General features: G+C 45.3%; 1 protein-coding gene across 2 annotated transcripts in view; it reads right to left on the minus strand.

Annotated features, from left to right (window-relative positions):
* ABTB1 (ankyrin repeat and BTB domain containing 1) overlaps positions 1–26,617 on the minus strand; it is an 870,760-nt gene that overhangs the window by 488,349 nt on the left and 355,794 nt on the right. For both annotated transcript variants that reach the window (XM_069643370.1, XM_069643371.1), the window contains exon 8: positions 4,997–5,112. In XM_069643370.1, the coding sequence (XP_069499471.1) occupies positions 4,997–5,112 (116 nt within the window). The remainder of the gene's footprint in view (positions 1–4,996; positions 5,113–26,617) is intronic.

The following is a 26,617-nucleotide window of genomic DNA, read 5'->3' on the forward strand; positions in this document are numbered from 1 at the left end:
GGGTTCATGATGACAAAGCCTGTGAACTTGTGGTGGGTAAGCCACATGTGTACATGCAGGTGTGCATACTCATGCCCTAGGGCACAGATCCAGTTCCCCTGGATGTAAAGGCCTACAGAGTCTGAGCCAGGGTGTAGCGTTCCAAAAGGAAGTGGAACAAAACCACAACCACAGGGGGGACAGGTCACTCCGGGGAATAGATGACAAAAAAGACTTTCCCCCCAAGAACGCAGCCTGCAGGATATTAGAACACCTGTCCGGCTAGGGGCTTGAGTGAAAAGGCAGGAGCAGCAACAGAGCTAAGGAAAGAAACAACACAATGGCTTTAATGAGTGTAAATGAACACACAGAAGATCCCAGCTGCACCACCCTCAGTAACCCCACTCTTACCTGCTGTGTGATGTGGGTAGACGGGAAACCTACTTGATGCCAGAAGATAATCCACCGTAGTTAGTGAAGGTAGAAAGCCAAGTCCCATGAAAAGTGTCTCTTGAGTGAAAACCCTGACCCGAACGGCACAAGGGCGCAAGCTAAAAGAGTCCAGATCTCCAGAAGAAAGCAGCAGAGCGTCCCAAGAAAAGTCCAACAACAACCCAATAGCAACCTGTGTTTTGTCACAGCAGCAGAGCGTCCAACAGGTTACTGAAAGTGGAAAAGAAAAGCAGCAAAGCGTCTTTAGAAAGCTAGGAGAGGGTCCGATGGTGGAATCAGGGCATCTGTGCAGCAAAGCGTCCTGGAAGCCAACGAGTGCTGTGAGGAAAAGAGAAGGAAAGAAAGAAAGCAAGCAAATAAAGGTCCCCTGTGAATGTGGGGAATCAGCGGGTTTTCTCAGGAGTGCCCAACGTGGAAATGCAGCATTGGCACTGAAGCAGAACACTAGGCGGCATTACAGGCAACGGGAGAAGGTGTCGGAAATGTAAGAGTAGCCGGTAGAATAATCGCGGGTCGAGTAGCCAAGGGGGGCAGGCCAAGGGTAACCGAAAACCAGACGTAATTCAAAGCAGAGTCCGGGACACAATCTAAGGTTCCGAAGCCAGAAAAGACACAGGAGATGCGAGGCAAAACTCTCTGAGGAAACAACAGCAACTTTTAAAGGAGCACAGCATTGCGGTTGTTCATGGTGTAAATGGTTACTGTGCTGGAAGACGCATAGAGCACGTTGTGTGTACATCACGTGACCGAATACTACCGGGGTGAGAACCCAATTGACCCATGGGCAAATGTGTATTCCCATGCCTGAGATTAAAGGTCAGAGCCACCAATCTCTTCGTAAAGACCTGTGGGGCAGAAGGGAAGCACCTTGAATTCATGTGCGGGTTCATGATGACAAAGCCTGTGAACTTGTGGTGGGTAAGCCACATGTGTACATACAGGTGTGCATACTCATGCCCTAGGGCACAGATCCAGTTCCCCTGGATGCAAAGGCCTACAGAGCCTGAGCCAGGGTGTAGCGTTCCAAAAGGAAGTGGAACAAAACCACAACCCCAGGGGGGACAGGTCACTCCGGGGAATAGATGACAAAAAAGACTTTCCCCCCAAGAACGCAGCCTGCAGGATATTAGAACACCTGTCTGGCTAGGGGCTTGAGTGAAAAGGCAGGAGCAGCAACAGAGCTAAGGAAAGAAACAACACAATGGCTTTAATGAGTGTAAATGAACACACAGAAGATCCCAGCTGCACCACCCTCAGTAACCCCACTCTTACCTGCTGTGTGATGTGGATAGACGGGAAACCTACTTGATGCCAGAAGATAATCCACCGTAGTTAGTGAAGGTAGAAAGCCAAGTCCCATGAAAAGTGTCTGTTGAGTGAAAACCCTGACCCGAACGGCACAAGGGCGCAAGCTAAAAGAGTCCAGATCTCCAGAAGAAAGCAGCAGAGCGTCCCAAGAAAAGTCCAACAACAACCCAATAGCAACCTGTGTTTTGTCACAGCAGCAGAACGTCCAACAGGTTACTGAAAGTGGAAAAGAAAAGCAGCAAAGCGTCTTTAGAAAGCTAGGAGAGGGTCCGATGGTGGAATCAGGGCATGTGTGCAGCAAAGCGTCCTGGAAGCCAACGAGTGCTGTGAGGAAAAGGGAAGGAAAGAAAGAAAGCAAGCAAATAAAGGTCCCCTGTGAATGTGAGGAATCAGCGGGTTTTCTCAGGAGTGCCCAACGTGGAAATGCAGCATTGGCACTGAAGCAGAACACTAGGCGGGGTTACAGGCAACGGGAGAAGGTGTCGGAAATGTAAGAGTAGCCGGGAGAATAATCGCGGGTCGAGTAGCCAAGGGGGGCAGGCCAAGGGTAACCGAAAACCAGCTGTAATTCAAAGCAGAGTCCGGGACACAATCTAAGGTTCCGAAGCCAGAAAAGACACAGGAGATGCGAGACAAAACTCTCTGAGGAAACAACAGCAACTTTTAAAGGAGCACAGCATTGCGGTTGTTCATGGTGTAAATAGTTACTGTGCTGGAAGACGCATAGAGCACGTTGTGTGTGCATCACGTGACCGAATACTACCGGGTCTATTGGGAACCCACGGCCTGTCTGACGCTGGGCAAGGCGCCAGGGCAGCCTCCAGGGGCTGTGAGTAATGCCCTGATGTCTGTGTAGGATGACCAGGGACATGACACAGGGTGACCATCATGAGCATCTCTTTAGGCAGGAAGATGAGAAACTTCTAAACATCTAGGATTGTTTGAAGAACTGCCTAGTTTTTCTTAGGGTCTTCGAAAAAGTAGAACATCAGAGGGAGGAACACTCTATAGCCCCCATCTAAAGCAACTTGGAAACATCAGAGGAGGCGTTTGATGAAAGTTGTTAATGGGAGCATTGAGAAGCGGGTGGGAAGGGAGCAGGAGTTGTAAGCCTTTGGAGATTACAAAAATCTCAAACAGTTCCTGAGGGATCCATACCCCAACCTCTTGGAAAAGGGTCACTCTGCCTCATTTTTGAGTAAAATGATTACTGGGTATCAGACCATCATTATGTGGGCTTATTTGTGGCAGCGGTAGGAGAGGGGGTGAGCATGTTGGTACTCCGTTGTCTATTCCTGAACTGTAAAGTGGAGGAGTCGTTTCTGGCATAAACATTGCCAAAGCCAGTTTTTTGCCATCAGTTGCTTCCCAGATGTTCTCTGCGCAGTCTAAAACAGAGCTGGTCTTCAGGAACTAGAATCAACAGCATACCCACAACCTACATACTACCTGTGTATCACATTACCTTGATTTAAAAATGACTTGATGAAGATGAGCGACAGCATTCTGCCCACGTTAATAAGCAGTCACTCATCCAAACACTGGCTTAGCAGCTAGGTGCGTGAAAGGGGTATATCTTTTTGACAAATACTTTGACCCCCCCACTCTCCCTCACCCCATGACATACCTATACACCTCCCCTTCCTCTCACTTCCTCCAGCTTTTTCGACCGAAACAGTATCAGCTATATCAAGGATAAACAATTCATAGTGATGTCAGAAAACAATGCACCTGGCCAACATCTGGAATATGTATGACTTCACCATGACTATTGTCAATTCTTTCCTACAGGAGGTGCTGGGTAGACAACCCTGCCAAATTCCCATCCATGACCTCAGAATCGAAAATGAGGAGACAAAGGTACTCAGAGAGCAAACCTTTGGGCTCATGCAGGCCTGGTTCCAGTGCTTGCATTATAGAGGTGGTGCATTGGTGTACAGACCACAGACAGTTGGCAGGACTGTCATCCTGTGCTGCATGTTGCTCAATATAGTAGTCCAGCAATGGATGCCTACACTAGACCTGGAGAAGCAGGATCCAGACAGCAACCAGGAAGAGGAAGGTGCCTCTGGCTAGCCTGATGAACGTAACAGGTATATCATGCTCCGGAAACCTTTGCACAATTGTACTTGACAACAATCCACTTACGGGCAGACATTACGTCAAGCCTATATGTACACATGGTGCCAATTCCACCACCCTCATTCACTGGAAGAACAACCAAGTACACCATGTCATGTCAAAGTGATATTTAGTTTACCAAAATGCTGCCTCTCCCCTATGGTCCAAATGTTACATAATATCTATGTCCCCACTAGACCCTAACAATATCCCTACCGCCCCTTGTCCCAAACAATAGCCCGACCCCTACCCTCCATTGACCAAACAAAACCCACTCCCTCAAGGACTTTTTACATGCCCCAACATCCCCATCTTACTCAGTGGCTTATTTTCCAAACACAGATGGCATACCTGGGGAGACCTGCAGTCAATATGGCACACCAATTGGGGCAGGTGGAGGTGGAAGTGTCTGGAGTGGCTATGACCATAGTCACTAGCTGGGCTAGGGTCGTCTTCCTCCTTTCCAAAGTGAGGACTATCAAAATTAAGATTGTAGTGACATTTTCTAATACCTAAAGTTAAATGTGAAAAGTGCACAATAGTAAAAAAGTGCAACTGCCCACAATCCTTCGATACACAAATGGTATTATCAAATCAACCCTCATGGCTTTGATAATTGTGTTGCAGCATAGGCAGGACACACAGTGAAAGGATTTAAAATTGTTGATATTAAATCAAATATCATTCCAAAAGTTTGTTTGCATGTATTCAATTTCCAGAAAATAATCTAAACAAATCATTATTTTCTACAAATCATCCAGATGTAATGTTTGCAAATGGTGGGGGAATGACCAGAACTTGCCCCACTATACGGTGTTGGTACTTTTTACACATTTAAATGGATAACTGGAATTAGCCTTGCTGCAGTTCATTGGGTATAATTTTACTGAAATGGCATAATACACATATGAAAGCCAACCATACAAGATCTCATTTGGCATAATGGCGTGACAACTTAGTATTTAGTTATACAGACAAATCTTTGATGACAGCAAATGGTGAAAAAGTAAGCACAGATGAGGGATCAGATGACTGCAAACACACCAGCTTAGAACACAGACTACTTCCAGACTTTCAAATAGTACTGTAGCTTGATGAAAAGGGCCACCGTAAAGAGGGAAGGCAAAACTCCTACCCTGAGTTCAGCCGGCAGTGCGCAGTCCGCTAGGATAGCCAGGTCTTCCTGCAGCCTACCATTATCCAAGGGTTCAATTGTTAGAACTGTAACGCATGTACCAGGTTTGGAAGACACTGTAAAGGCATTATAAATATACACTGCTCAGATACACTTCAGTTGACAATTTTAAAAGACCATTAGTAAATATCACACTAAGAGAAAAAGGAGAATGAATACATCATTTTATGTATCTGAAATGCACACTACCACATATTTCTAGAGAAGACAGAAGATAATTGTTCATGGTGCGGGTACCATTGAATTTCTACACATTTGGGAATGTAGCAATGTTCTATTCTACAGAGGGAGTAATAATTTGATACAGAAAATGTGCAGAGATGCAATGAACATGCATACAGAGGTCATTCTATCTTGCACCACTGTTAAGGAAGCGTACACGCCTTAAAAAGACTGATTGCTTGTATATATTGTATGGATACCTATTTGGAATGGACAATAGCCTCCACAGACAAACAATCTTGATTCTAATATTCGCCATCAATTACATTTGGTGTGCATTGCTCTGTGGCACTGTATTTCAATTTTGTTAACAGATTCCAGAAAACGCATTAAAAGCGGTGGCTAAATATATATAGAGGGAAATCAGCTCTACATATAAATGGCGTACTAGTTACTTGGACTTCCAGAAAAACAGGCAAATATTCCCAACAAAAAATAAAGGCTAACACTACTCCCCTCCCCCCAAAATGTAAACAACGACCGGCAACTGCTTGGGCTCTGCTTCAACCCACAGAGCTCCACGGAAATGTTTGGATCAGTTGTAAAAGCAGAGCAAGGACAAGGAAACGCAGTCTACTATTATTACTGAATGATCCGGAGAGGAACTTTTTTTTTTTAAACACTCTTTATTGGCATTTTATCATAACAACCCCAAAACACCCACAAACCCTACCCTGCCCTTCCTCCTCCCCATCCCCCCCAATCCCCCCCAATCCCCGCCCCCTTAAACACCTTTCAAAACTTTAATAGAACAATTTCAACAACTCCCCAGCCAAGCCCACCACCCCTTTCCCTCCTCCCTCCAATGTCCAAGTAGGTGTGCACAGTTCAAGGGTGTTTATTGAACTTCAATCGGGTTTGAAAAACGCTTATCTAATCCTAAATCTAAAGATGGAAGCAAGCTACAACCATCAAAGAATAATAACGCAGTCCTAGTTGGGTTTGTCAAAATAAAAGGCTCTATACTAATAAACCTATTGCCAATCCTTACTTCTAAATACAAATTGTGTGGGAAACAATGTTTTGCAAAAGAAAAGTGTTCAGAAATGGATATGTCAGGATATTCAAGCCGTTGGCTTCCCTTCCCCACATTCTCAGAATGGGACAAGGCGGCACACTCAAGCTTAGCACAGTCTCTGACTTCTCTAGCACAAGGATGCAGTTCAAAACTTCAACATCATGGACTTCTGTGCCAAAGTCTCTTTGCCATTCAAAGTCTCTTATTTCAGAGGGCCTGATGCAATACGACAAACATCAAAGTTCCTTTAGGATTTCACATGTACAAATTCTCAGGTGATTTTCTGTTCATTCCGGGTCCCCCTCTGCCAGTCTCAGACCCACTTTAACACAAAACCTTCTCAGGTGATTTTCGATTCACCCCGGGCCCCCTCCGCCGGGCTGAGGCCCTCTTTAACACAAAGCTTTCAATGGATCTCCCTCTGCCATGCTCGGACGAACTTTATCTACTTTACCAAGCTTCCTTTACTCCAAAAACCAAAGACTTTCGTCTGTGCGCAGGATTTTGATTAACCCGTCGCAGGACCACTTCAATTCACAATTACCCGTTCTCTTCTCAATATAATCGCCTTCTCACTTTTGCTACTTCTCAGCTGAATACCTTACAGAGATCTTCAATTGAGTACCCACGCGGTGCCGGAACAGTCTGTCAAAGGTATTGTATCTTGTATTAAAAGTTCAATCACTCATCAGCAGTCACAAAATTCCTGTAGTTCGCAAAGTTCACAAAGTTTACAACAAAAAATAAAGATCTGATCCAGTATTCTCTCTTCTCCTGGCTTCCCGTGTTCGGACTTGAGACACTTGTTTTATGATTCAGATAGCCCTCCTCTGTGCTCAGATCTGCCGCTGTACACTTTCTAGCCTTACCTCATTCAGGCATAAGCCTTTTAAACAGCTCCAAGCATTCTTGTTGCTACTTCAATTCTTTGTGCTTTATTCTTAAAGTTCATGAACATTGGACAGAGACTTCAGGATAGGCGATCGTTGTATCGCAACCTTTCATCTCAGATACAGTTTCTTTCACTTTACCACAACAGGGTTTGTATTTTCCCTTTCTCACTCACCGGCTGCGTTGCTCAATGGTCTGTCTGCGTTTTCGCACCTCCTGAATTCAGTCTTCTCCTTTCAGCACACCTCCAAAACTCAATCGTTCACAGGGAGGGGACCAAGCTTCTCTCCACGGCATCAATGCAGAAAAATGCTGACTTTTCATCTCGTTTTGCAAACCGCGGTCTCCCTCTTTGGCTCAGAGTTCTGCCTTTACTCGCTCAGCCTCTAGGTCTCTGGATTTCTCCAGCTCTAGCTGCTGCTGCTGCTCTGCAGAAGTTGTCCTTCCTCACCTCCAGCCTTGCTCACGGTGTGCTTCTGAGCTCTGCCTTTTATCCAGGTGGGGAGAGTTAATTGATTGCAGGTGTAGATGATTGGGCTGGAGTGCCTGATCCTGCCAGGCTTGTTAATGTGACAAAATGGGGGTTGTCCATAGGAACTAATGGCCCATGGGCTTCCATGGGTATCCCTCATTGGTCCGGGTTTACTCTTCCTCGTCTCAGTCATGTCAGTAGGATAGGAAAGGTGAGGATTATGGGAGTTGTAGTGTTTAGCAAAATGTGGTCAAAAAAATAAGTTTTAAATGGTTTCAAATAGGATAGACCTTTCAGATAATGTTTTTTTAGATTTAGGACTGGGAAGGGGGACTTGGGAATAGCGACTGGGGAACTTCGTATTACTATATTTAGGAATGTTTCTGCATTTTTGAGAAGGACATGGTTGGGATGAGGTTGAGGTAGAAAGACAACATCCTACAAAAGCTAAGGGGATATCGGGTAAGGACTTTGGAGTAGGGGAGGGGGAATACCATTTATCGGCTAATAGTGTTCTCCCTAATGTCCCCAAGGGTCCTCCTCCAGGGTGATCCTCCCTCGCTTGGTCTTCCCCAGGGTTGAAATCCAACAGTTATGGTCCTGGCCACCTGAGAATTGGATCCCTGGAGTTTCATAGTTCGAACACCCTAGGTTTTTAACACCACCTACAAAATAACCCTATTGGAAATATAAATTACTCATGCTCTCTGTAAAAAAACAATTTACTTTCACTTCAAAATCTTCTCTGGGGCCCGTAGTGAAATAATACGTCATGGCAACAGGCTGATCTCTAAGGTGTACATGCCATGATAATGCCCCTGATTATTATATTTATGCCTGCTGACATTTTTCAACTGCATCTTAATGCTTAAAGCACAAACATTTGAAGTGGTAAGTTCTTAGTCTAGACAATGTTTCTTTAACTACTTTTTTAAATGAAAGAAAAATGTATACTAAGAAAAAATAGTCAAAAGTGCATGTGGACACAAAACATACAAACTCGACTTTACAGCACATTACCATACATGTGCCACTTCACCTACACTGCAGCTAAGACACGACACATCAACTAGTACGATTCTGCTGCAAACCTTTCATCTGCCAATCTATCAAAAAATAAAGTGAAATAATGTTGACCAAGTAAAGGGCATAAAATAATATGTTCTTAGGAGAACGATAAAGTTTGAGAGCTAGTTTCCTCCACCAAGCTAGGATGCGTTTGGGCAGCGGAAGGCTGAAGAGTAGACAGAGGAGAGTTTGAGGAGTACAGGATTATGATTATGCATTATGATTTGGGATGGGTGGGCTGCATCATTACTTTTCAACAAATATGTTAGTCAATATGTTGGTCTGAGCACTGTGTTTCAATGGTAGGCATAGTGACTACGGGTTTCTCACTCTGTCCCGGACTATGTGATATTGACAATGGAAAATAAACTTTCCCTACGGCTCACTTTTGCTACGATTATCGGCTATTATGGCTTCTCACTATCAACCTGGCCATTTCAGTGCTACTGGCCTTTTATTTATATTTGATACCTATTGGTCTACTAGACAATAAGTGTTGATCACCACCGGCATGCTACCTTAATCTGGCTTCTATGGGCCGACTTACTCAGACCATTGCTGCCCTGACTGCACTTTCCCCTCCCCTTGGCACTTCCCTCCCCCCCTGCACTTTTGCGTATCACACTTGCAAGATCTGAATGACACAAGGCCTAGTAAAATAGTTTGTTTTGTCCTCCCTCTGTCTTCCTCCAATGTCTTGTCGTTCCTAGAAAGACTTGTGTACAGGCGCGTTATAAATGACTTATCATATCATACTGTACACTCACTGCCCAAAAAGAATGCTTTAGTTTCCAATAGAATGTGATTGATGAACCACTCCACAAACCTACCTTGAGGAGATAGACTTCATCTCAACTTGTGGAACAAGATGGCTGCCCCTGGCGTTTCAGCCTTCCTTACAGATGAGAAGACGCGCAGGGCCTGTTGCTTTGTTCTTGCCACAAGGATAGTCTGTCGCTGCCTGATCGTGGTGACCGCTGCTACAACCTGCTTTCTTCATGTTCTGGAGGTCTCACAAGGCTGACTGCTCTGTGGAGGTCTTCATCCTGCTGTGTCAAGGGTGTCCAGCTGTCCAGTCTCCAGAACCTTTTGTTACATTCTGGAGACGTCGACTAGCTGGACCCAATCCAGATGGCAAACGTTCCCTGTGCACCCACGGCACCTGGACCTCAATTGACCAGACAAGGCCTAGGCTAAGTGTGCCCAGCAGATTAAGGAACCCCTGAAGTGATTGCTGAATAAATCGGACTAATGGGGTGGGTGAGTTTGCAAGTCTATTCCTAACCCCACTCCCACCATAGTATGGTATGGGTGTAAAGTCCTAACCCTATCTCTGCCTTGCCTGACTAAGATCGGTGGTGGTCTGGTCAAGTATCCCTCCCCGTGGACTTCCCCTAGTGTGATGGGATTGGGAGAGAAACCTGTAAGAAATGTACTTACATAAGCTAAGGTTTTCTTGTGTGTGTTGTAACGATTTACTACCAATGTTCTTACCCTCTCCAACTGATCTCATAACATTGCCTTTTACTACGTAACTGTTATTAAGGTAAAGTGTAGGTGTTCTACTGGTACAAGGGTGTGCAAACTTTGTCTCTCCAGATAATTTGGACAACAACTCCCACCCGCCCTCGCCATTCCCGTCAATAGTGAGGGATCAGTGCATGTATATTAGAGCGGCCGTCGTCACACTATAGTTAATATTAGTAACAAGTTCCATAGGAAACCCGAAAATTCAATTGCTAATAACTTTTGATATGCATGACGTATTTGTCTGATATTTTGCAAACAAAACGTTTGTCAGCCCCCACCCAACAGACTGGACATTTTGGGAAGGATTTGTTAAAAAATGAAAAAGTGTTAAGAAAGCAAAGAAACGCTGTTTACGGCATACTCCCATTAATTTCCCCATAGAGAAAAAGGCCAAATTGATGCGCCGCACACAGTAAAAAACACTGGATAGAATTGAATCACATATTTGGGTACAAAGTGTTGACTCGATTTCCAGGAGGTGCCTGGGGTTATATCGTCCAGTAGTTGCTGAAATATTTAATGGAGATGGGGCTGTCCCATTCACCCAAAACTTTAGCTATATACTTTATGCATAAATCATCAGCGAGACTTTTCAGAAATGAAAAAGACACCTTTTTTGTTGTGCAATGCGATTAATAACCAGGCTTATAACAGGGCTAACCAGAAACGTAAAGTGGAAGAAATGCCCTTGTGGAGGAGGAAAAATGAGGAAATGGCATCAGGCTAGAGGTGAGGAGTAGGAAAAGAGGACACCATGAGAATTTGGAGAGTTGGGGTGACCAAGTTCAGAGCTTGAACTTTTTCGCATAACCGGGTTGATACTGGGGATAACCCGGGGTTATAGAAGAAAATGGGATCAGGAATGAAAGTGCATCACATGAAAATAACCAGGATTATTTGAAGGCGTTTACAGATAACTTTGGTTATTTGTAGTACATTGCAAATATAATAACGTTTTAAAAAAAGTGAGAGTTCAAAAAATTAGATTGTTAAAAAAAAGGAATTTAACATTTAACTGCTATAATGAGGTCTCAGATTCAAACCCTGATTATAGCTTAAGGTAAAAGCTATATTCCCGGTATGTCACTACGGAGCATTTCACTTAAATCCAGTTTAATACACATGCGCATGTTCGTTCTTTGACAAGTGTGTATGTTCATGTGAGCAAAGGGTGTATAATAGAGGCTGCTCTCCCTTGGATCATTTGTTTGTTGACAGGTAGCTATGGCGACAAGCCCCGCTCAAACAAAAAGGAGGAAACATATGTGAGCCTTACATGGTCCTTTAGGATAAGAGTGGTATGTATGGGTGTCTGGGGCTGTGGACCGATCTGCAAAGTTTGAAAAAGGCCCCACCCAAATGAATGGGTGACCGCCAGAAGTTGAATGGACATACAACTGCTATTGGAGTCTGAGATTTCCTCTAACACTCAAATTCCCTACAACTAATGAGGGTCTGCTCCAATACAAGGTTCATTGCCTTTGATGAACTTCCGGAAGATGGAAGAAGAAGACTTAAAGGCCCAATGATCTTGTGAAAACCTGCTAGTATGCAGTCCTATGCTGAAAGCTGCGACTCCCCTCTCTCTCTAGAACCTGACGAGGACCCAGTAGTAGTGACTTGTTCCTTGTCCAGCTGGGACAACCACATTAGATTGTTTCCTACCCTCACAGACATTCGATGAGCCTGCAGTGTCTTCAAGTGTTTGGAAAACATACACTGGGCCCAAACACACAAAGGAAAGGAAAATGAGTGCCTCAAGCTACACGTCTGCCTATCTGTTGTTGCACTGTGATCTGCACAGCACTGACCCAAAGATCGGAAAAGCTTTTCTTCTGTACCAGGTTAGCACCAAAGAGCTCCAGCAGCTGCAGACTCTCTTTTCATCTTTTTATTTTCATCATTCATGCATGCCTTTCTCTGGAAGATCTTCGACTCCCTTCCCTCCAGGATAACAGTTTCCGTCACTGAAGACTGACACTCCAGAACCATTTGCAGTTGCCCTCCAGTAACAAAATAACTGAAGCCCAGAAACAGACAAAAACCCTCTTGAAGTATTTTAAAAAAGGTAGCAGGCGCTCCTCTCCAGAAAGAACATGGCATGATAACCTGTTCTGAGATGAGAGTTTGCAGCACACACTTTTTGCTCACTGTACCTTTCAAAGATGGGAAATAGAGGCAAAGCTTCACCTCACTGATGAGGCCCAATAAGGCGGAAACACGTGTATGGGGTTGCTGTTGGTACTATTGTTCAGAGAGGAATTGCCATAGCATTTCAGTGCTGGACTGGCCATGTGGGCCGGACAAAGACTGATATGCAAATGGATATTAAGGCAAGCCCGTCTGTGCCCGTCCGTGCCAGGAAGGGGCGGGAAGGTTTCATCAGTAGGGTCTCTCTCCTATCCCTGGCACCTGTAGACATGATATGACCGGCTGGCTGGAGACACTGTCCGATATCTAACTGCCCTGCCCTTGAAAAAACTCCCCCAGAGAAGTATCTGATTAGATCAACCTCCCTACTTTTACTAAATAACCGTTCTCTCCCAGCCCACACTGGGGAAATTTATGATCTCATAATGAGCAAGCAACTTTCGATGCTTTGCCTCACTGAAACGTGGCTTGTCCTGAGCTCCTCCCCGGCAGCGCTTCAAGCTATTCCCTCAGAATATCGTATTATCCTTCACGACGGCCCCCCCCCACTCAGCGTGGATGTGGGGTGGCTATTATATTCCGGGCCGAGTATGATGTTACTCTATTATCTTGCCCACAGGAGCTCAATATGGAAGCGCTGTTCTTGAGATGTGCCATCTCGCCTTCCTGTGTTTGTCATTTGCTGTTGATATATCGGCCACCGGGCCTATAGGTCGGTTTGGGGTATCATTCCCTGATCTACTGGCTCACATGTGCCTACACTATACTAATCTAATAGTGTTAGGCAATTTCAATCTCCATTATAACACCCCTAGATCTAATGAGCTTAGCTCTTTCTTTGACAGTTTACTTGACCTTGAACTGCCCCAATTGACCCACGGCCCTACCCATAGTCTGGGCAATACTCTTAATTTGATTTTTCTGAAAGATTCTCTGTTGAGCCTTGATACCATTGAACCAGTGGTATGGTCCGACCATTACCTGGTAACTTGTGTATTTCAGTCTCTGAGCCCTCCGATTAAGATTCTCCCACCTAAAATGCTGTTGCGCTCATGGCGCTCAGTCGATACTAATTAGCTTAGTGCCCATATAATGAACAAATGTGATTCTGTGAGCCCTCTGTCTCTGCGCTCACTGTCTCAGTTATTTCAGGAATCCGCCGACAACTATGCTTCTCTGAAAATGGTACAAGGTCGTAGACTACCATCTGAATCTTGGTTCTCAGAACAACTAAAAAATTGCTTGTCTCGAGTTAAGACAGACCGAACGTAAATGGCGAAAGAACTTCGATCCCGATCTCAAAAAATCCTATAAAGCCTGTCTGTCCATCTACCTGGCAGACATAAAAAATGCCAAAGCCACTATTGTTTCCCATAAAATGGAAACAGCACTCTGACAACCCCAAACCCCCTTCTCTGTAGTTACATCTCTAACCTCCTCTGAAGCTCTTACCTCCAGGGTCAAACCTACCCAATAACTGTGCGAAGATTTGTCCCTTTTTTTAATCAACAAAATAGAGGTTATTTGCACTAACTTTGCTAAATCTCTAGCTACGGCGGTCTCTAGTAGTAACAATATATCTCCTGCCTCGTCCTCTGACAATTCTGCCTTTTGGTCGACTTTTCCTCTTTTTTCGGAGGCTGAAGTCTTATCAGCTATTCAACTAATCAAATCCGCTTCTCCCGCGGATGCTATTCCTATGAAGATTATGAAGAAGATCGCTCCTGACATTCTGGTAGCCCTCACTTCAGCTGTAAATGATTCCTGCCAATCAGGTTTTGTCCCTCCTGAATTGAAATCAGCTAGGTTTGTACCCCTTTAAAAGAAGCCTACGCTTTATCCCACGGTTCTTGCCCTATCTCCCTGCTCCCTTTTCTTTCTAAACTATTGGAATCACTAATTTTTCCTCCATTATCTTCCTTTTTGGAAACCACTAGTATTCTTAATCCTGCCCAGGCAGGTTTTCAGACCTGGCAGAGGCACTGAGAGTGTGCTGGTGTCCGTACAGGACGATATGTCCAGACTGGGTGACTCTGGGGAGGTGGGAGCCCTGATATTGCTCGATCTCTCAGCGGCGTTCAACACGGTCAACCACCCCATCCTATTGTCTCGCCTGGGCCAGATCGGAATCTCTGGCCAGGTTCTCGCCTGGTTCTCCTCTTTCCTGTCAGGCCGCTCACAAACTCTTGCCATGTCTCCTTTTCTCTCTTTACCTTGTTCCCTCACTTGTGGTGTCCCTCAAGGCTCTTCCTTGTCCCCGATTTTGTTTAACATTTATATCTGGGCTTTAGCGTGCCTCATCCGCGCCCACGGCCTCAACTCTTACTCGTATGCCGACGATACCCAAATCCTGATCCGGCTTGATCAGGATCAGGCGGCGGCTTGCCTTCGGGACTGTTTGAGGGCCGTGGACGACTGGATGGACCACAACTGGCTCAAGCTTAATGGGGATAAGACCGAGGTGCTGGTGGTGGGATGCCCCCCCCTTGATCCCTCACTGTGATCTCTGCCTTCTAGCCCTCCACTTTAGGTCCCCTTCCTCGTCCAGTCAGTAAAGTAAAACATCTTGTTGTTATTCTGTCTGATACTCTATCCATGACTAATCAGGTGGCGGCTGTATGCCAAGCCGGCCACTATCAACGTAAGATCTTGAAGAGGCTCCTTCCTATAATACCTGAACCCCTTCGTCCTACGGTTGTTGCAGCACTGGTTCTGTCCCGCCTTGATAATTGTACCTGGCCCAGCCAATCGGCCTGATACAACGGCTACAACGAATACAGAACCTAGCGGCTAGGCTGGCTACGGGCACTCCATATGGAGCTCATATTTCCCCGTTATTGCGCTCGCTTCACTGGCTGCCGGTAAATCAGTGCATCCTTTTTAAGGCTATGTGTATTGTCCATAGGGCCATTCATAACCAAGGAGCTGTGTTTCTGCAGGTTAAATTCCTCAGTTACCATCCTGCACGGGACCTTCGCTCCTCCTACGCCGACCTCCTGGTTGTCCTGAGATTTCAGCGCACCAGAATAGGCGGTCAGGCTTTCTCCACAGTCGCGGCTAATCTTTGGAACGGACTTGCCTTCCTCTCTGAGAAAAACATCTAATCACTTAACTTTTAGAAGAGCCTGAAAAAGACCCTCTTTTAGGCCTTCATATTGTGGCCTCAACAGTAATGGCTTGCCCTCCCTCTCTAGCGCCATGATGCCTTCGGGCCACCGCGCGCTGTACAAATGCATATAACATAACATAACATGTGGAATAAATTTGGAGAAGGGCTGCCGTGTCATGGTCGTAGGAGCCTACATCTCATGGAAGCAATTGCAAGCAAGAATTCAATTTTAATGGTACGTGCTTCCATTTGGGAAATGTGCTTCCCCCGTTGTATTGACTGTTTTGACCATCACATGTTTCGCCCAAACAAACTTTGAAGTGGTATTGTTATTGTTAACGTGCTGCATCTGTTGTTCTTAAGAACAAATCTCATGTTCTTTCATGGTTGGAGACATGCTCTCCATCCTGATAGCGATGCATCTGTTGTTATGGTCATGTGCTGGTTTCCAGCTGTGAACGCCCATCCCATCAATAGGTTAACTTTGTTCCACCCTGTCAGCGACTACAGGGTTCGAAATTGAGGGAAGGTGGGAGCTATTTATCTTTGGCTTGTAGCCCAGAAGAGGATTGGACAATCTATAAACACAAATTAGGACACATCTATACGACATTTAAAGCTTAATGGGTTAAAAATAATGGGTACAATTTTATTTATTTATTTCAATTCTTAATAGAGCGCCAATCTAGGGGGCAGTAAAAAGGTAAGTCTTAAGATTCTTTTTAAAATAGACCAACGAAGTGGAGAGCTTCAGGTGAAGAGGTAGTGAATTCCACAGTTGGAGCAATGACACTAAAGATAGTTTTTCCAAATTTGGCCAGGCAAAAGCGAGGCTGACAAAGCCTGTTCTGCACAGTGGACCTTAGTCATCGACCTGGGACATAACGTTGAATGCGTTGTGCCAGGTATCTGGGTGCAGTATCATTCAGGCATTTGAATGTGAGGGTATCTTAAAAGAAACCCTATGCCTGATGGGAAGCTAATGCAGTTTGGGTAATCCGAAGGGCGGCGAAATTAGCTGTGGATGTACCTGCCAGGAGACTATTACAATAGTCGAACTTTGAATTTAGGAGGGCGGAGGCAAGAAGAGACATGTTGCTAAGGGATAAGAAGTGACACATTGAGCAGAGTGGCCTGTTTAACCAGCCACATGTAGCTCGAGTTTTTGCCACATGTGAGCGCATTGAGAGTTCAGCGTCAATAGTGACGCTGAGTGCCTTTACGCTTTGAACCACTGAATTGACACATTGGGCCTCATTACGAGCATGGCGGTCCGGGAACTACGGTACCGGTAAACATGTCGGTACCGTAGTTCCCACACCCGCATACTGTGAGCTCTGCTTGCGGGTGCCGTTTCACTCGCCAGGTTTTTCCTGGCGGGTGTAAAGGCACCCGCGAGCAGAACACGACGGATGCACCGGCACAACTCTGAATATGCCGGTGCATCCAACATCCCCATTCCCATTGAGCCCTATGGTGCAGAATGCGGATCGGGAGGCCCTTGATTCCGGCACCTGCAAATGGGCAATTACTGGGTCCGCCGAGCTCGGCATGACCCGGTTCTTGCCCATTTGCGGGTGCTGGAAAAAATATAACTCCGGCTGCAGCCGTGCCGTTTTTAATGGCACGGCTACCGCCAGAGTTGTAATGAGGCCCATTGGCAATGGTGAATGAATCATATTCCTCTGAGAGGTTCTTTAACATATGACTGGGTCCAGCAATAAGGATCGCAGTTTTCTCGGCATACAATGCCATACAATTCAGAGTAGATGGCAGAGATGGCTTTAGAATCAGTGGAACAGGAGCCTGAGAGTGCAAGGATGACCTGGGTGTCATCAGCATAGTTGGTATACAGGACACCCAGGTCATCAAGCAGCAGAAGAGGTAGGATATAAATATTGAAAAAGGTGGGGGGCAAAGAGGAGCCCTAGGGAACACCGCGTGTCAGCAGGGAAGGAATGGATGACGAATTCTGAATAAGAACGCAAGCATTCTGAGGACCAAGAAAGGAGGCTAACCATTGTGTGGTAAGTTTGGTACAGCTAACATGTCCAATGCGGCGGAAAGATCTAACAACATCAGGAGTGCCGGATGACCGCGATCGATGATGGAACCCAGATTAGATTTTAAATCCAGCATGGCGGTTTTTGAGCCATGACAGGTTCGATAGTCTGACTGACGAGGTCCAAGAGTGGCGTTATCGTCAATGAATTTCTGTAGCTAAAGGTAAGCTACACGGTCCATATCTTTCAGAAGAAAGGGAACATTGGTTATTGGCCGATAGTGCTTGGCTAGAAGACGGTCAAGATTAGCTTTCTTAAGCAGAGGTGTAATCCAAGCTTCCTTAAGGTTATGCAGTGCTTGACTCTCAATAAAGGACTGATTAATCAGTTTGGGGATCCAAGGACTAATAGTCTCAAGGCATTGTACCAACAACCTGGAAGGGCACGCATCGCCTTTACATGAGGTGGCTTCATGTTAAGGATGATCTTGATCACCTCAGATACAGTGCAAGGGGTGAAAGAAAAATAGGGCTTTTTGGTGTGAATATTATTGGCACCTGCAGAGGAGGGGAGGATAACCATGCAGACGAACTGGAAATGGGCTGGTCTGGTGCATTTCTGGATGACAGCAAAAGAGGGAGTTGTTCGGACGTGTCTAAGGGCATGAGGACACCGGCTGATGGAGAAGAAGAACAAGTTATTTACCAACTGTAACGTTCTTTCGATTGGATGTTCCTCCCACGTATTCCTCATCTTAGATATATCCTTACCTTCAGCTTTGCTGCTTCGGAAATGTTTTCTCTCTCCACCAGAGGGCACTCGAGGCGACGGCGTCAAAGTCCCTTGGCGGTATCCGTTGAGCACCGATGTCATCCGTTGTATAAATGCCTCGAGCGCGCCCGTTGGCTTCAGTTCTGTTGTTTCGTGTATCAGAGCCCATGTATTATAGTTAAAGGCGTGCCTCTTTTGACCCAAGCCTTAAAAGAAATTAGAGTGAAAAGCACATAAACTGTACTGCGGGGTAGAATGGGAGGGTCGATGAGGAATACGTGGGAGGAACATCCAATCGAAAGAACGTTACAGTTGGTAAGTAACTTGTTCTTCAAATGGATTGTGTCCTCCCACGCATTCCTCATCTTAGATAGACTCCCAAAGAAGTTTTGTATTAGAGGTGGGAGTACAGTTTTTAGTCATGTACCGAATGGAGTACTGATTTAGCAAATAGACCTCCTTGAGAGGTAGTTGAGTCCACAGCATAATGTTTTATGAAAGTATGCATGGATGACCATGTGGCTGCTGCACAAATACCTTGTACAGGGATACCCCTTTGAAGTGCTGTTGAAGTTGCCATGCCCCTAGTTGAATAAGCTCTCAATCCAACAGGGGGACCTTTTCCAGCTAGCCTCAAACACTCAGTTATGGTTGGATTATCCATTTTGATAATGTTTGTTTGGTTACAGCTAGTCCTAGTTTACGGCCAGTGTACCATACAAACATTTGGTCACACTGATGTATTTTTGACAATCTTGAAATATAAAAGCTAATAGCCCTTCTAGCATCTAATCTATGTAGTCTTCCCTCTTCCTTACTTGTTTGAGGAGGAGGTAGAAAGTAGGTAGTATTATTTTCTGTGACAGGTGAAAGTCTGAGACCATCTTTGGCAAGAAAGATGGCTTGACCCCAAGGACAACTTTATCTTTATAAAAGGTGGTGTGAGGAGGACCACTAGAAAGTGCCTGCAACTCACTTACCCTGCGGGCTGATGTCAATGCAATTAGAAGTATTGTTTTCAGAGTAAGAAGCCTTAATGGAGAGGAATATAAAGGCTCAAAAGGTGCACATGTAAGAAACCTTAGTACCAGGTTTAAATCCCACACAGGAACTTGAAAAGGTATTGGTGGAAATACATTGTTTAAACCTTTTAAAAATTGGGTTATTAAAGGTATCTTAAAGTAAGATTCATCTTCCGATGAGCGCTTGAAGATAGATAGCGCTGCTAAATATCCTTTTATCGTACTAACCTGGAGCCCCAGATTAGCCAAATGTAACAGAAAAGAAAATACTGTTGGAATATTACATTGAAAAGGGTCCACATCCCTGCACCAGTTACTGAACTTGTTCCAGCGACACCGGTACAGAGATTTAGTTGCAGGCCTTCAGGCCGAAAGCAAAATCTCCATAACGTCATCCGGAAGGTCCCAATCCTTGTATCTCAACCTCTCAGAAGCCATGCGTGAAGGTTGAGTATGTTGACCTATGAATGGAGAATGTGACCTCCCTCTTGCGAGAGAAGATCCTCTCTTTTTGGAAGACGTATTGGAGGGCAAATGGACATGTCGAGAAGGTCCGGGTACCACGTTCTCCTGGCCCAATCCGGGGCAACTAGGATCACGGTTTTCCTGAACTTTCTCAACCTCCTGATTACCTGAGGGATCACAGGGACTGGAGGGAACGCATACAGAAGAGGAAACTCCCACTCCACTACGAATGCATCTCCTAGAGCTCCTCTCGGGGAAATTCCCTTGAGCAGTACAGTTCGAACTTCCTGTTGACAATGGTCGCGAACAGACCCACTTGAGGGGTTCCCCAAAGGGTGAAGATCTCTTGAAGGACTTCCTGAGCTAGTTCCCACTCGTGGGAGACTGCTCTGCCTGCTCAGAACATCTGCCGCTGTGTTTTGCTCTCCTGCTAGGTGAATGGCAGACAGAGAGATCCCTTCTTGTATTGCCCAGAACCAGAGCTGCATTGCCTCACTGCACAGTGGTAGTGACCCTACTCCTCCTCTCTTGTTGTGGTAGTACATGGCCACTGTGTTGTCCGTCATTATCAGGACATTCTTTCCCCTTACAGATGGCAGGAAGGCCATCAGTGCTAGTCTGATCGCCGTCAGATCTGATAGGTTGATGTGTAGTCTGGACTCCGATGGAGACCAACGACCGCCGATTGTCAACTCGTTGGTGTGAGCTCCCCACCCCATGAGTGAGGCGTCCGTTACTACTGTTATCTCCGGCCATGGTTGCCAAATAGATTCTCCTTTGAGGATATGTTCCTTGCAAGCCCACCATTGTAGATCCTGTACTTCCCTGGTTGGAACTTGTAAAAGGTCTGTCATTTCCCCTGAAAATTGGGACCATTGAGTCATGAGGGCCCACTGAAGGGATCTCATTCTCAACCTGGCTTCTGGCACCAGAAAAATGCAGGATGCCATGAGTTCGAGAAACCTGAGAAAATCGAAGGCTGGAAGACACTGGGCATTCTGGAATTTTATTACCATCTGCAGAATGTGGCGAGCTCTCTCTTCGGGAGGCGAGGCTTTGCCGGAACAAGTATCTAAGACTGCTCCGATAAACTGGAGCTTCTGTGATGGTATCATGTGTGACTTTTTTAAATTCAGAGAAAACCCTAGTTTGTGAAGGAAGTGGCAAGTCTTGGATAGATGATCCTGGGCTTACTCTGGAGAACGTGCCCTGATCATCCAATCGTCCAAATAGGGGTAGACGTGAATCCCCCCTCTTCTGAGACTCGCTGCCACTACTGCCATCAACTTGGTGAAAACTCTTGGGGCAGAGGTCAACCCGAAAGGCAGAACTCGAAACTGATAGTGAGAATTGCCAATCGCAAACCTCAGGTACTTTCTGTGCTTGAGATGGATTGGCACATGAAAGTAAGCATCCTGAAGGTCCTGAGAAAGAGTAACCATCTTGAACTTGTCCTTCCTGAGGAACTTGTTCAAGTCTCTCAAGTTCAAGATGGGTCTCAATCCCCCGTCTTTCTTTGGTATGAGGAAATATTGGGAATACCAACCCTTGTTCCTCTCCGGTACAGGTGCATGTTCTATTGCACCTTTCTGTAGCAGGGTTAAAACTTCCTGCAACAGGAGCGGGTCTGGATTTTTGGTAGAGTTGTATCCCGGTGGGTGATTCTGAAGTTTCTTCTGAAAAGGAAGGCAGTAACCTTGGGATACTGTTTCCAGAGCCCAAGCATCTGAGGTAATGCCCCGCCATTCCAGCAGATGCTGTGAGATTCTGCCTCCCACTGGGGTCTCGTGGATCAAAACCTCAGAGTTGTTTTGCGGCAGCTGCAACAGCGGCTGAAGGGACAGATGCCGCTGCTGGGGCAGATCTAGCACCTCTTCCTCGCCCAGAAGAAATCTCATTTGTCCTCTTTGACTGGCCTGTCCCCTTCCTCTCACAAATGAGGAGTAAAAATGAAAAGGGACGACCCCTACAGGAAGATGAGTCTGTGTAGGGGCGATATTGAGGTTGCCTTGTAGCGGCACTAAGTGATTTTGCTGCTGCCTTGGAGGTCTGCAGCTTTTCTAAACTTTCATCTGCTGTGCTGCCAAACAACCTCCAGCTGTCAAATGGCATATTAAGAAGTCTAGATTGTACATCTGGTGCAAAACCTGACTTTCTTAGCCATGCAAATCTGCCTAGCACGCCGCTAGATGCCGTGGACCTACTGATACTGTCAGCTGTGTCCAAACCTGCTTGAAAGCATTCCCCCGAAGCCTCCTTGCCATCCTTTACTATGGATAGGAACCCATCACGTTCCTCTCCTTCTGGGATGTGTTGAGCTGCCGCTGACATGCAGTCCCACAGGGTATATGTAAATCTCGCCAATGTGCAAGATACATTTGTGGATTTTAGAGTCATGCTCCCTGATGTAAATATCTTTTTAGACCATGCATCCATCTTTTTATCATCCCTATCAGGGGGAATTGTAGGGTATGCAGTATTTCTGGTTGATGTGGCTGCTTGAACTACCAGACTTTCTGGAGATGGGTGCTTACTTAAATATTCTGGGTCAGAATTACAGGGTCTGTATTTTGCAACATATTTCTTATTTACAGCTGGGATGGTTTCAGGTCTTCCCCAAGCAGTATTAACTCTCCTTTGTAAGGCAATATGAAAAGGAAGTATGGGGACTGGTTGAGGTCCTCCTGACAGGATATCCGTCATATCATCATCCTGGTATACAGGTGAGTTTCTACCCCATCCCATAAACTCTGTAACTCTATTCATTAGTTTTATGCAACCTAAATCAGCATGCTCTGCTGGGTCAGGTTTTTCAAACTCGTATTCTGGGGACATATCTAGTCCGCTTGCAGATTGTTAACACTCAAAGGTCTTGAATTTTAGATTGAGGATTAATTAATTCCTCAGGGACTTATCTTGTACCATATTTTACTCCTGAAGATGAAACCTCTTGTTCATCTTCTTCTTCATCTTCCTCATTTCCTGACAACATTCCCCCATATATAGATGACATGGTTTGGAAAAAATCATGTCTACTTTCTGGGTGAAATACCTTTTCAGGTATAGGTTTTAGCATTGGTGTTGATTTCACCACTGTAACTGGTGTCGACGTCGACAAAAGCGTCAATGGCGTTGATGTTGTGGCTATTACCCTCGATCTTGTCGAGGTATTCTTCGATAACTTCGAAGGAGCTATGAATGTCATCGAAGGAGTTGTCGAGACCATCGACGCTGTCGAACGAGTCTTCGAAGCCGTCGATAGTGTACTTGATGTAACTTTTTTCGGTTGGGCCGTCGACCCCTTATGCTCAACAGCCTTCGATGGAGCTTCGGACATGTTTTCATCAAGGACTTCGATGATGTATCGAAATCTAACGTCCTTTTCTTAAGGTCTGCCTCCTGTTTATGCACTGGAAGGCTTTTCTTTTTAGGCGTTTGGGAAGATTCCCTGGAAGACACCCTCGACAATTTCTTGTCGGATTTCCGCGTCTTAGACCTTCCCTTGTCACTTTTTTTGTGCGTAGGGGCATGGTCTTCATCAGACATTTTTGAGGGGGTCTGGCCCGCATTCTCAAACATTTTCATCATCAATGCTTTAAACGATTCCCACTTTTTAGGGGGAGTCATGCTTTCTTGGACATGGAGTCATGCTTTCTTGGACATGTAATAACTTCCTCAGATGTAGTTGAGGAAGAGGGAGACCTGTGTCGTCTTTTCTTCGCTTCTTTGGACGAAGGAGACGACTTTCTCGATCTACTCCTCGACCTGGATTTTTTATGGTGTTTTGTAGAAGACTCAGCCTAGTCTTTTTTCCCCCTCGAAGAAACTTTGAGGATTCCTCCTCCACCAGCAGTTTACCTCTTCTTTCTTTTAAGGCCTTATGGGTCATTGACTGACAGGAACCGCAGTCATCAACTCGATGGTCGGAACCGAGGCACCAGAGGCAATTTCGATGAGGGTCGGTCAGCGACATTTTTCTCCCACACCTTTGGCATTTCTTAAAACCAGTTTTTGGTGTGGGCGGGTTCGAAGAAGACGACATAATTCGTTATGACTGAAGCGCCGTTTTACTCGATCCGAAGCGAAGCTAACAGAAAAACGGAACTGAAGCCAACGGGCGCGCTTGAGGCATTTATACAACGGATGACATCGGTGCTCGACGGATACCGCCAAGGGACATCGACGCTGTCGCCTCGAGTGGAGCGCCCTCTGGTGGAGAGAGAAAAAATGTCCGAAGCAGCAAAGCTGAAGGTAAGGATATATCTAATATGTGGAATACGTGGGAGGACACAATACATTCGAAGTGACAGTGATGTTATTAAGAGACGAGGCCCTAGCCTCAAGGTGTGAGGCAGTTTTTGCAGAAAAAGCATTGTGAATAGTTTTACACCAAGTGCCATCATGGGGTGCCTGAACCGTTGTTTGTATGCTAGAACTGAATTCATGAAGAATAGTAAAAGGCTTCTTAGACTTAGATTTGGCTTGATGAATACGAATGTTATAATTGGCAGATTTTTACCTTAATAACCGCTGTTTTAAACTTTTTTACTGCTCATTTGTAGGCGGCCAGCAGATCTGCAGAAGGTTGTTTCCGCTACGAGCATTCTGCTGCATGTCTACAGTGCCTAAGAGAGAGAATTTCATCGTTAAAGCAATCGTTTTGATAAAGTTTCGGGTTTAATGAGTCTGGTACTCATGGGGGCAAGATCCTCAACGATTGAGTCTGATGTGTTCTGAGATATCAGTGGAATTTTCAAAGTCTGACATGTTGCCTAATCTGTCAACAAGCTCCCGAGAAAGTCTTTCAGGAGTACGTTTTTTAAATGATCTAGTAGTCGTAGAGAGCCTAGGTGTAATGTCGACTCTGGGGGATACAGTGGTAATGTGATAGTGAAATTAAGTAAGGAGTGATCAGACCAGGGGCACGAAGTGATAATAGGACTAGAGGCGTGAACTTCATGCAACAAAACCCAGTCCAGGGTATGACCCCCCTATGTGGGTAGAATCTGTGACCTGCTGAGAGTAGCCAACAGCAGAGAGGGCAGCAAGCAGTGATTGGGTATTTTTTTTATCAGGGGGGACATTAGCCCATAAGTTAAAATCTCCCAAGAGAACAACGGGGGCTTTGTAGCTGGTGACACTATTGAGCAGGTGTAAGAGTTGTTCCTCAAACATGGGCAGGTTGCGAGGGGGACGATAGATGAGAATGACTGTTAGGGTGATGTTATTGGTGGTCTTGATTTTTGGCATTCAGAGATTCACAGTCCTCAAAGGGCTCATGAGAGCAAAGATGGTGTTGATAACTGTCTCTCAGAAGGAGGGAAACCCCTCCCCCTTTGGCATACTGGCGATCATCCTGGCATTGGAGATACAATCACTGAGCCAAGACTCAGTGATTGCCATGAGGTAATAACCTGATTGTGAGAGCAAGTCCTCGACCTCGGCTCCATGGGAGACCAGGGATCGAGTATTGAGAAGGGCAGCAGCAAAAGACTGCATAAGCAGCCCTTTTTTAGCATGTGGTAAGGCGGTGAGATCATTGGTAACCATGTTTTCCGGAATCGCCATGTATGCTTTAGGCCTGGGACACATCTTAAGTATAGAACGGGACCAGACAGGAAAAAAGAAAAGTAAATACCCTTGTAAGGGAGTACTTGATAAGAAGGAAGACTACTAGTGACACGAACTGGAGAAAGATCAACTGCAAAATGCGTCAACAAACCAGACGCATTGCCGAGTGGCTTGAGAATGCTAATTAAGCCTAGGACGTATAGTTCAACAGAACTATAAGTTGATGCCTATTGGTTACAACAAAAATAAGCAACTGCAATCAACGCCGTAGACAGCAAGTGAAGGAGGAAATCCTTGTGCACTGAAAGGTGTGCTAAAGTTGCACTTTGCAGATGGTAATTATTTGAACACTTTAGTTCTTACGTACTGGCAATTTTAGAGGAAAAGCCAGGTAATGTATAGAAAGTTAACTGGAGGCGGTTATATGTCAAAAGTGACCTTAAACAAACAAAATCACCCAGACAGTCACACAGCACACCAGGAACCGACAACAAATGTATGTTTTCATTTTATGTGGAAGTTAGATCTGCATAATAAAATGTACTAGCTGCTTGTTCCCTAGTGGTAGCTCCAGGTGACCGATTACTACTGGATACCCTGGACTGAAAGACCCATGTTAGAACTATTAGATCATCCTGCCCCCACCCCCGCACCGCCCTTTGCATGTGAACAAAAAATTTATCTTGCATTGCATTTTGCAATAACTGAATACATGATGTCATCAAGCCCAAGTTTCATTAAAACCCTGACTGTCAGACAGTGTGAGGTGTGGCAATGAGAACCATTGCCTGAAAGGTGATTAAGACTTCCAGTCACTGATAAGTCAATGCTTACTTGGCCTGTAATGATATTAGACTTGACTTCCCCACATTGATTGTGAAACCCAGTTAGAGTAGGAGTTGTGTATGCACTCAACCCTGTCATCCAATTATGGTTATATATCCACAGCTTGGCTATGATGCCAACACCAATTACAACTGTGTAACATTTCTTGATGCTGTTAATGAATGGTAGTACCATGCATGGAAACACATAATCTTTCATGGCAATTGAGGCTATGCATTCTCTCTGCTGCAGCAACAGGATGACCTCTTGTACTGTTGTCATTGTGAGGGTTCAGACATTCTGAAGCTCCGTAAGTGGTCTCTAGGGAAAGTATTCATCTTAATATTTGTAATAAGGAAGTGCATTGAATATATACACATTTCATTCTTCCTCTTTAGACACCTTCTCTGTTCCTTCCTTGTCCAAGATGATGATGATGTATG

This window comes from Ambystoma mexicanum, chromosome 2p (genome assembly GCF_040938575.1).
Source record: "Ambystoma mexicanum isolate Mex_15411 chromosome 2p, UKY_AmexF1_1, whole genome shotgun sequence".
Taxonomy (NCBI): domain Eukaryota; kingdom Metazoa; phylum Chordata; class Amphibia; order Caudata; family Ambystomatidae; genus Ambystoma; species Ambystoma mexicanum.